This window comes from Crocodylus porosus, unplaced genomic scaffold, assembly GCF_001723895.1.
Source record: "Crocodylus porosus isolate Cpor-Errol unplaced genomic scaffold, CroPor_comp1, whole genome shotgun sequence".
NCBI classification, from domain to species: Eukaryota; Metazoa; Chordata; order Crocodylia; family Crocodylidae; genus Crocodylus; species Crocodylus porosus.
In genome coordinates this window covers 115,613,384-115,625,193 of record NW_017728947.1, presented here as the reverse complement: position 1 = coordinate 115,625,193, position 11,810 = coordinate 115,613,384, and the positions used below count along the sequence as shown (strand labels likewise).

Here is an 11,810-nt window from a genome sequence, read left to right as displayed (position 1 = left end):
GGGGGGGGGCTGGCTCGCAGCTCCTTTCCCAAGGGAGCAGCGGGACTGGGTGTGAGGAAGGGATCCCCTTTTTTTAGGATTTGGTCCAAGTCGGAGAATATTTTCCCCGTGTATTTTTCTTTCCCTTGATTGCCTTCTCCTGCTTTTCTTCTCATCTTTTTCATGGTTTTTGCCCCTCCCTACGTAGAATGGGTGTAAAGACATCCAGCGGAGGAAACAACAATGGTCGTGGGGCTGGGGGAGAGGCCGAGGGACCTGGGCTGACTGAGGCTGCAGAAGAGAAGACCGAGGGGGACCGAATAGCAGCCGTCACCTCCCTGCCGGGGGCTGCAAAGAGGACGGAGCTGGGCTGGTCTCGGTGGGGGCAGGTGGCAGGACAAGGAGCAATGGGCTCTGGCTGCAGCAAGGGAAGCTGAGGTTGGAAATTAGGGCACTGTAGAAAATGTGGGTTGGAAGGGACCTCCAGGGGTCATTTAGTCCAACCACGTCCTCAGTGCAGGACGAGCCCCACGCAGATCAACCCAGCTAGGGCTTTGTTGAGCTGGGTCTTAAAAGCCTCCAAGGATGGAGAGTCCACCACCTCTCTAGGTAACCTGCTCTAGTGTTTTACTATCTTCTTAACAAGAGAGGTCTTCCTCATATCCCAACCAAACTTCCCTTGCTGCAACTTGAGCCATTGCTCCTTGCTCTTTCATCTGTCCCCACTGAGAACAGTGACTTTTCTGAGTAGTCCCTACCCTGTTCTTCCACCACTGCAGGCTGTTCACCTCCTCCCCAAACTGCTGCTTGGTGCAGTAGCTTGTGAAAACTGAGGTGAAAGGCACTTCAGCCTTTTCCACATCATCTGTCACTAGGTTGCCTCCCCGATTCAGTAAAGGACCCACACTTTTTCCCTGGTCCTCCTCTTGTTGCTGTAAAGCACTGGAACAGGTCACCTAGAGAGGTGGTGCAGTCTCCATCCTTGGTGGTTTTCAAGACCCAGTTTGACAAAATTTGGGCTGGGATGATGTAGTTGGGGCTGGTCCTGCTGTGAGCAGAGGGTTGGACTAGATATGACCTCCCGAGGCCCCTTCAACCCTCATTTTCTATAATTGTGTGTTTCTTTGACCTTTTATCTTCTGGCATTGCAGAGACACTAAGAGGAAAATTATTTGGGTAATGTTCTGAACATTTTATTTACACCATGGCCTTAGCACCCTATACATTTAAATAACGGAAGACTCTTCCAAAGCTGATACTTTATTTATAAAAGGTCAAACTTGAAGTAGTCTTCTCTAAAAAGTCCACACGGGGTTTGGAGAGGTGGGAAAGAGGTAGGACAAGATTATAGTATGAGCATCTTCCCACAGATCAGGTTGCTAGGGCTTTTGCTTCATATTTTGGGGGGTTTTTTTTAGGGATTTCATTTCAGAGACTCTTTGACTGATAAGGATGCAGGACTAGGCTTGTTGTTTCCACCCTTTTCCTTTCAAATAACCACAAGCTGTATAACATTTTATGTACATCAGCTGATACGCTATAGTAATGTAGTGCTGTGAAGTACATATTTTGTTTACTGACTATTCATTTCCTTTCTTGGCTAACTTTTCTGTGTACACCAGTGATGCCATTAAGTATCTCACCGAATCTCTTCAGTCTGTCGGTGAATTGGAGCTGGAAGATGCCATCGAGAACATCATTGAAGCTATTGAAAAACAGCCTTGTAAGTAACCATTTATTTCAATGCCTTCTAATTTCATTCTACCCTAGTCATACTAGTTTTACAGAAATAAGCATCCTAGCAGCTTACACACTGAGGCAGGGGTGGCCAGCTTGTGGCACATGTGCTACAAATGACATGGGTAGCATGGCAGATTGAGGCCCTGGGGAACGGAGCACAGTGGCAGATAGGGCAGAAAGGAGAACAGCAGATTGGGCAGGGGAAGGAGATCAGTGGTACTTGGCGGGGTGGGGAGGAGAGCATGGGGGAGAAGCTCAGTGCTTGCCAAAAATGTTGGCCCCTGCTGCACTAAGGTGTCATTTTAGATCTATTGACGACATCCTGTTTTGCTGAATGTCGAGGTTTATCATGTTGATAGTAGCCAACGTAATCTTTCCACTGACAAAATTTAGCAGGTCTTTCTTCTGACTGTCTTAGAAGGACCAAAGCTTGTATCACAAGGCAACTGAGACTGTATTGTAGCTTTTTACAATTTCCGTTTTAAGTACTTCCATATATTTGAGTACTAGTGTGTGTGTGCCTGTGTCTTTGCATCTGAAACTGTAACATTTAAAGCCTTGAAATAGCCTGGAGCATTCATGGTGGCTGAGAAATGAATCCAGTAGATTTTGGGCCCAAATCTACCACGTGATTTAGGCAAAATGTAGTTACCTAAATCCAAAAGTGCTCTCCATAAATCCCCCACCTAACCCCTTCAGCATGTGAAAGTCTCTAGACACCCACGTCTTTGCCAGTAAAGCTTCCTAGATAACAAGAAATATCTTTCTATGCATGCCCAGAACTCCCACAATCTTGGTAGAGCTGTGCCGAACTCTGATTGGGATCCACAAATTAGATGTTCCTATACTGAAGCCCTCTGAGGGTCCCAGTTCAGTAGCCATGCTCAGAGTCTATTTTTATGCGTTATGTTCATCAGTTACTGGGTAAAATGCATCAATAGCCTTGGGAGCAGGGCCCCAAGATCCAGGATTCACTGTTCCCAGAGGAAAGTCCTCATTGCTGCAAAGTCATGCTCTTGCTTTTATTTCCTTGTGCTATGAATCTTGCATTCTTTGCTGCACAGTATTCCAGTTTCAAGAGTAAGGGTAGAAAGTCCCCCATTGTAGCCTGATGGTTAGGAAACTACCCTGGGAGGCAGAAGATGTAGGTTTGAACCCCCTCAGGGTGAGGAGATCATCAGACCCCGGTTTCCCACTTCTTGGGCATATGGTGTACCCACAATGTTATTATGTAAAAGATGGGTACCATCATACCATCTGTTCGGGTTTTTTTTTCCTTTTTCTTTTTGAGACGGCGCCAATCGGCCATACCCAGAGGGGTGGATAGCTGAGGAGCCTAAGTCCAGCAAAGAGTCTGGGGCTCCGAATTCTAAACTCACGTAGGTGCCTAACTTAGAGTTTCAGAGGGATCAGCAGGAAGTGTGACTTCAGACAAACCACTTTTTTCAGCATTTCCTATTGACTTGCTAAGGTGCATTCTTGCACATCCATTCCTAGGCACCTAATTCCCCCTGTGTATTGTACAGGGTGCTAAGACCCTTAGCTTGGAGTTGTGAGTTCCTCTCTGGAAGCCTGATAGGTAGGTGTGGTGACTCTGAGTATTACTTACCTCATTCTTTTGTGGATCTTGACCTGGGTGCTTCCTTTGAGACCCAACGAACTGTACACTTCTTCCCTTGGGGAGGCAGTATTTATATTTTAATTCTGTTCTCAAGTGAACATCCTGTACAATTTAACTTCAAGATTGTGTTAACCTCTCTAAAAATTAAGGGTAACAGTAATCCCCTCTAACAAGGGGAGACTGGATAGGCACCTGGCTGGAGTCTTACGGTTGATTGATTCTAAGATTCTGGAACAGTGAGCCTGCAGATTATGAGAACTCAAGTCTGATGTTTGGTAGGATACTTGGAGAAGTTTACAGGGACTGACTGTAATAGTCTTGTTCTAATTTCTCAGTAAATTAACTATGGCTGCTGTATGATCTTTTGTGTAGAGTTATAGTTTTCTGGTATGGATATTTAGTGAATAGCATGTAGATATCTTCTATAGAAAAATTAGGATGTCAGTAACTTCCTGAAAACGTAGTTATTTGTAAAACATTTATCTGATGATGAGTGAGAGAGAATATTGAGCCATTTTTATCAAATATTTGAAGCTTACTTAATGTGGTGGTTGTCATTTTCCATAGTCTCTAGTTTTAATTTTCTGAAATCTTCTTTTCAGTGTCAACCAATATGATTGAACTATCCACAGTGGAAGCAGCAGTCCAGGAATGTAGCCAGTCATTAGATGAAACGATGTACGGTGACATGCATTTATTTTTATTTGATGTTTATGGTAGATGGAGGAAATGGTTCTCTTCTTGAGGAAATAAATGTCAGACACTTTCTGTAGTGCTAAGCAGGCAGTAATTGCTCCGTTTTGCTTTTAAAACTTGGTAATGTTCTTTCTTTGGAAATCAGTTCCGAGAGAGAGAACTGTAATGCAGTTCTTGCATTCTGAAATTAAAAAGATATTGCTTTTTTTTGCATATGAATAATTATCTGTGAAGATACGTAAATAGACATTTTTTTGGAATTACCTTTATTTCTGTGTGTGCTTACGTTGAACTTTGATTTCTTCTGATTAGAATCAGTCGTATTATTTTTCTGCTTTTCTTATCATATCTTTTTTATCTTGAAATACTATACAGCAGTTTTTTCCCAAGTGGCCACTTATTTTGCTTTTACTAGGCTTACTAGCTTTTGAAAGCTATATCCCATTTTCAAGCTCAGATAAATAAGTGGTATTAATTATTTGGGCTACTGAGAGCATTGTGTGCATCTGTAAGATAAATATTGTTTTAACGTTTATTTGTAATGTTTTGAGGCTAGCAATGCAAACTAACTAAAGCAGGTAGTATATTAAATCAGTCAATAAAGTAGTGTAACTCATACTTTCTATGTAAGTGGGCATGGTCCCATTTGACTATGAATATATTATTTTCTGCCTATTTATGAGCACCTTAAAAACATAGCTTGTGTGTGATTTATTTATTTATTTCCCCCCTTCACATCTGTTGTATAACACATGCACAGTAGTTCACGTGTGTTTAGGCCTCGATTTTGAAAAGAAATCTGTAGGGCTAGATCCTCATGGCAGAGTCCTGCTGAGGCCCATAGAACTCCATAGGCCAAAGGGTCCAACTGTTTGGATCTTGTGAATTCTGTTATGATAAAGACAAAGCCTCTATAAGGGAGGTGTGTTGGACCAACACTCCTGCAGTTCTCTCTGGTCAGTGAATGTTTTGTGCTTTTAAGCTTCAGTTACTGCTGACATTAAAGGTCAGTGTAATTGTTGTCTACTCTGAAGTTGATCTAGTTGCCATGTGGTAACAAGATATACTAGAGAATGGAGATCAACCAGTAAATTCCGTGGTGGATAACGTTTCTCTTAAATGTTCTGATAAGATGTACAAATACCTAGTAGCCACTATTTAAACATTCATATATTTTCAAGGAAGGTACTAATATAATAAAGAAAGAAAGAAAAGAGCATGTTATGTATTCGCAACAATTCTGTAAATAAGCTGATACAGTGGCTGGGATGCGGGCAGGAAACTGAAAGGGATGAAGGATGTAAGAGTTAGCTGTTTTTTTGTTTTGTTTTTTATATGAGAATGTTTCTGTTGGACACTGAAATTAACTGTTCTTTGAAATAGACTTTTCCTCAAATAAAGATTTACATTATTGTGATTTCAGAGAAAACGTTTTCAGTATTATCGGGGCCTTTGATGTTCCACGTTATATTTATAATTCAGAAAGGAAGAAGTTTCTACCGTAAGTCTTTCCTGTCTTAAGTTTCACCTGCTTGTTTATAAAGTCTTCATTTTTGTGTGGTTAAAGTTGCTTTCTCAAAACTCTTATTCTTGGATCCTTGCTGGCGTTTCGATTGGTGATGTGGGAGCACTGCTTTTATGGAACTTTGATTACAACAAACTTTTTTTGAGAGACAGAAGAGGTTTTTCCCCCAAGTAGGATTTATATTTTCTATACACGATTGAATGGGTTCATTAGGTTAGCCTGCTTTATCATCTTGGTAAACATTGATAAGCAAGTATATAGATACTTTTGGACTACTGGTCATAGAATCATAGAAGTAGAGTCAGAAGGGACCTTATAGATCTTCAAGTCTGACCCCCTGCCAGGGCAGGAGAAAAAACTGGGCTCAAATGATCCCAGCTAGGTAGGATCCCATCAAGCCTCTTCTCTTCTTAAAGACCCCCAGGGTAGGAGCCAACACCACTTCCCTTGGAAGTTGGTTCCAGAAGTTCGTCAAGTCTCTTTCAATAACATCATAGAAAAATAGGCCTGGAAGACATCAAGATATCACTTGCTCCAGCCCTCTCCTCAGGTCAGGATTCTGTCTGCTTTAAACTGTCCTAAACAAATATTTGTCCAGTCTGCATTTAAACACTCAGTAATGTAAATTCCACAGTCTCCAAGTCATACTTTTGCAATTCTCAGCTACCCTCAGAGTGAAAAAGGTCTCTTGATATCCAACCTAAGTCTCCCTTGTCGCAATCTAAGCCCATTACTACTTGCCCTGTCCCCTTATGGATAAAGCAGACTTGTGCAGCATCCTCTTTATAACAACCCATTTTGTTTTTGAAGACTAGCACTATCCCCTCAGTCTTTTCTTCTCTAACCTAAATATTCCCAGTTCTTCCAGCTTTTCCACACATCTTGTTTTCTAGACCTCTGATCATTTTTGTTGCTTTCCTTTTGCATTCTCCCCAATTTGTCCACTGCTTTCATCTCTATGTCCTGTTACAACATATAGTGCAGCCTATGATGCTATTGGCTCTAGGCTATATGTGTTTAGCAGTCAGGAAACATGGTTAGTTATATATTGTTATGTGATATTTGGTGAACAAAGCAGCAGAAGTCCATGTAATGTTCAATCTATCTCCATAGATGAGATGTCTTTCATGCCTGAATGAATGTTTATTTTCTGTGTCTAATTTTTAATAAATTTTATAGATCCATTGCTTATGGTACAGCATATAATAATCTTTTTTTTTCCAGTTAGCTGATCATTGTGAAGAAAATATATCTATTTTCCTTTGAAGTGCAACTCTGTTAGGTTTAGTTTAGGATTCTGCTGGACTAGTAAAAGCATTCTACGTGTTTGCTGTAGAAATCTAATTTTGAATCCCATTCTATAGCTTCAGAGGTTGGGGAGGAGGATGTGAGAGTCCCATTAAAACGTGTTACATCAGAGGAAAGATAATACCTTTATTTAAGCCATTTATAGAATGGAGTTCTGGAAAATGCTATTCCACTAGAAAGACATAATGTAGATCTGCAAGATGACAAGGTTAAAAACAGGGAGATTAGTGTAATTGTCACTATGCATAAGCATAAAGATCTCTAGCAGAAAACTCTCATTGCACAAATAATATAATTATATGTAATAACGCTGACAACTGTAATTTCCTACTTCCTTAGAGATTTAGATTAATAAATCGTTATTGTTTTTTGATTGTGTCTGGTTTAAGCATGACTTAAATTTTTTTCCAGTCTATCAATGACCAGCTGTCCTCCACCAAATTTATTTGGAACCGCCAGGGATAAAGCAGAGTTGTTTCGTGAACGATATACTATATTGCATCAGGTAAGAAAAAGGTTTTGACTTCTTTTAATGAAAGACAAGAATGAAGTGCAGCGTTTTGAGACAGATCATAATACGTAGAGCAAGGCATCAATGATGTGGGCTGCTAGTGTCGCCCTTAGTTGTCAACTTAATAAAAGTCAGGATATATACCAAATTGCATTGACTTTCCTTTGAAATTTTGCAGCCTATGGGATTCTGATGTGTATCAGTATCTTATTTAGTGTCATGTTTAAAGAGTAAACCGTGAATAGCATTCAGAATAACAACAGTCAGTGCTGAATGTGTCAAACTGCATCTATCTTCAACTTTTTAAAATTCAAGGGAAATTGTAAATAACTGACCTGCCAGGTTGTGGGCGGCCATTGGGGATCAAGGTACCAACCGGGGTCAGGAGGAGTGAGCAGAATCCAGGGACAAGCCAGATTAGGAAGCCAATAGGTCAGTCTGGGAGCAGGGTTTAGCAACAGGCCAAGTCCGGAGGCCAGGAGATCAAGCAGAGAGTCAGAGCATAAGCCAAAGAGAGCAGCAAAGTGGTCTGGGTTCGAGTTGAGCCCTGTTGCCCTTCCACTTCCTGTGTAGGGGTTTATATGGGGAAAGTGGAAGATTGGCTGATGCCAACCAGCCACTCTGGTGGGGTTAGGCCCTGCTGGAGGTTTCAGCCCATCTTGAATCAGTTTTGTCAATCAGCCATAGGGTAGCAGCCTGGGAAGCGCAGCCATGTTGGACAGGTTGAGGCCCCAAGTTCGAGGCCATGGCCTGATAATAACAAGCTTCATGTCCAGATGACATGGCAGCCTGCACCTTGGTTGGTAATAACAGGTCCCAGAATTACTAACTAATTTCAGCTAGTAGTGCAGGATCCACTCTGTCACCACCTGACGGGACTCGTACAACGTGCTTCATTTGGACTTATTGGAAGCTTTAAGTAATGCAGATGGACTAATCTGAATCAGGAAAATTTGTGCATGTGAGTGTACTCTGTAGGCTCCATGAACTGTACTTAATACAGCTCAACACACTGGTTCTCATCTGTGTGGTTCTAGGTGATACGGAACAGAGGCCATCATTTTTCATAGGCAAGATCATGATATTTGCAGTAGACTGGGGACCATTTTCCTCATAGTGATTGAATCCTGGAAGCAAGGTGTTTTCAGTAGATGGCTTTGGCAATGGAACCTGCTCCTTCTTGTTTATCAGATCTCTGAACAGATTACCTGATTTAATTAAGTCCAAGATGACCCCCCAGTAATTCGATTCTGTACATAGAAAATGTATAAATTTGTTTATAATTTTCCAGGTATAGAATCTAAGTTTTAGAAAGTCCTCTTAAGTCCCTCCCATAGCTACAGCAGGGAAAGCAGCGGGCAGGCGGCTGGGGTGGGGAGAGTCCCTTGTTGTCTCTTCCCCACCCTGACTTCGTCCTCCTGCAGCCTGCCCCTTACCCCATACCCACGGTGCCTATACTCTCTGCTGCATGCCCCCCCCATGCCTGCCTCCTGTAGCCTTTGCCCCCCTGCTTCTTACAGCCTCTGCCCCACCCCCGTCAGACATGGCCCTAGTTCCATTCCCCAAGCATGGAGCACAGGGAAATGCAGCCCTTGCCTGGCCCTGCAGCAGTGTCCTGGGGTCAGAACTGCACCATTCCTGGTTGGCTGGGCAGGAGATGAAGTTTCCATATGCTCCATGCCCCAGGGGTGAATGGAGCTGGAGCTGTGCCCAACTGTAAGGAGGGGGAGAGGGGGTAGAGGCTGCAAGGGCAAGCTGGGGGAAGGAGGAGGGCTGGAGTCAAACTGCAGCAGCCTCCTGCCCCCCTTCCTCCACTCTGTACACATAACCAAGACGGGGGGTGGGGGGTAATCATCTTGGATTTGAGTAAATATGGTAATCTTTAAATTGAGAAATATTTTACTTATTTTTAGTCTGGCATTCATTAACCTGTGGATTGTTAATGTGGTTTGGTTTGTGATGTGATGCAAACTATTTGAATTTTTTTTAGGGGGGGAATGAATTTATTTTTTGCTACGCTTATTTTCATCAAGCGTTTAAAAATGTTCAGCTGCATACAGGCCATATAAACCAAAGAATGATGCTGTGATACTGATAAATTTTCTTTATGCTCTTTGCAATTTAATTTAAAAAATGTCGCGTGGTAAATGTCAATCCCAGTTGTTCAAACGTGTCTGTGGTTAACTTTCTAAAACATAAGCCCCTTATGCATTTACTGCTTCTCTTACATGGGTCTCTATATAACATTTAGCATATAGGGAGGGGCCTGTTCCCCAACTGGGGACTCCTAATTATAAATGACGCATCTTGTATGGCTTTAAAAAGTTACCTCCCAAACCTGTGCTTCATTAACTGGTCGGTGTTATGGTTTGTTATTTGGAAGTAAATCCTTAATTAAATGTATTGTGTTCTCTAGATCAAAAGTGGTTGATTAAAATGGAATAAAGGTAATATTTTGCATAACTTTCCTAGTGAATCCTTTTTTGGTGGTGATCATTTTTAACTAGATTACATTAATCTTGGTTTATTTAGAGGACTCGTAGACATGAGTTGTTTACTCCCTCTGTGATTGGTGCTCAACCTGATGACAGCAGGAACAAATTCCAGGTAAAAAATAGTATTTTCTTGGGGTGACACAGGAATGTGATGGATGATGTGATACGTTACATTCCCCCTTGGTACCTACATTTTAATCCCAGTATATGGAGAGTAAGTGAAGATGAGTTTAATTATTGTCTTGGTCAGCGTGATGGAAAAATTCATAACTGGGCACAATTCAGCACAAAGAGCAGACTTTTAACAGGAAGCAAAGAGAAGTGCTTCCATTATACTTATTTTTTACCACCCATTTCTCCTTTTTAAAAGCACTGTGTTCACAAATTCAGAGCTATTGGAGCTTCAGGTAGAGGTGGTATCTTTTATTAGACCAACAAAATAATTGGGAAAAAACTGTTCTTTGCAAGCTTTTGGGCACAAACGCCCTTCTTCAGGTCTGAAGAAGGGTGCTTGTGCCCAAAAGTTTGCAAAGAACATTTTTTTCCAACTATTTAGTTGGTCTAGTAAAAGCGATCACCTCTACCCAAAGAACCTTGTTGTCTTAGGTCTTTAGACCATCACAGTTACTGTTAACAGCAGCAGATTCTCCCAATGCCTGAGATGGGTGTTTGTGCCCAAAAGCTTGCAGATAACTTTTTTTCAACTATTTAGTTGATCTAATAAAGGATATCACATTTATCCAAATAACCTTGTCTTGCTACTGTTGACACATTTATTCAGTGGCAGGATTTGGCCCAATGTATTCCATTTTAGTCCATTTTTTAAATAAATGTCTCCTATTTCCTTATTTTTGATGCATGCTTAAAGGTTTTCTCCCCTTAATTCTGTGTATTTGACACTGAGAAATGTATCCTCACGCTTCTAATAAGTCCGAGCCATATAATAACTAACTTAAGTATGTAAGCTGCAGCATGCACTATATAGCAACTTAGTTTCCTTACTTAAGAACAGGTTTATGAAAGGTATTATTTAAATCTCTTCTTATTTACTGTCTTTGTTTCCAGCTTAAAACAATAGAATCTCTGCTTGGCAATACAGCTAAAATTGGGGAAGTGATTGTTCTAGGAATGATAACCCAGCTGAAGGAGGTAGGTCATACTTTATTGGGACTCTTTTGAGTTGCTCTGCTTTCAGTAAACTACGGAAGTTTTATGAGATGGCCTAAATACATCACTGATATCTTGATTTTGTTCCTACTTAGGTAAATGGCAAAACTCTCACTGACTTTCGTAACACCAGTCCTTTAAATAGGACACTTTCTTAGGAAGCATTAATAATTTATGTAAGAGGATAATTATTTTTCTCTTCAGAATACAGAACACATCAACTTAATGTAAATTTGATTAGTAAGTTATCACCAGTTATTAGAGCTATTTTAATTTTATCTACAGAACCTTGAAATATGTTTTTGTGAACTTTTCAGTGCATATGCATACACAATTTGATTTAGAGAAGAAACAAAAATCAAAATACCTTCTCTCTGCAGCAGTTAAAGGGTAAACTTATAAATAAAATATTTTATCAGATAAGTTGTTCTGATTCTCTAATTTCACAATGTTTTAAAAATAAGCTCATTTGTTTAAATCATTCCTAGATGCATAAGCTGGAAGCCTATTCTGATATGTGTTTTTCAAAGCTCTAGTCAAATTGAAACTGAAGTGTTTTCTAAATGTAAATAACCTACATGCTTTCTCTTGACTAAATTCAATAAGTATTTTCTCCTTTATAGGGGCCAAAACCATAAAATATGAGTGCTATGCTTAAAACAGCTCTGGTTCTGTCACTAATACAATATTTTGGCTAATGGCGGAGCTGTACAGTTGAAGGCTTGGTTTTGGGAACTGGCTTGTTTTTCATGGATTAGTTTCATAGTT

General features: G+C 40.7%; 1 protein-coding gene across 1 annotated transcript in view; it reads left to right on the top strand.

The window, feature by feature from the left end:
- POLE2 (DNA polymerase epsilon 2, accessory subunit) overlaps nucleotides 1-11,810 on the top strand; it is a 29,236-nt gene that overhangs the window by 316 nt on the left and 17,110 nt on the right. Inside the window, exons 2-7 of the mRNA XM_019550986.1 lie at nucleotides 1,602-1,702; nucleotides 3,943-4,018; nucleotides 5,460-5,537; nucleotides 7,281-7,374; nucleotides 9,913-9,987; nucleotides 10,941-11,024. Coding sequence (XP_019406531.1) covers nucleotides 1,602-1,702; nucleotides 3,943-4,018; nucleotides 5,460-5,537; nucleotides 7,281-7,374; nucleotides 9,913-9,987; nucleotides 10,941-11,024 — 508 coding nt within the window. The remainder of the gene's footprint in view (nucleotides 1-1,601; nucleotides 1,703-3,942; nucleotides 4,019-5,459; nucleotides 5,538-7,280; nucleotides 7,375-9,912; nucleotides 9,988-10,940; nucleotides 11,025-11,810) is intronic.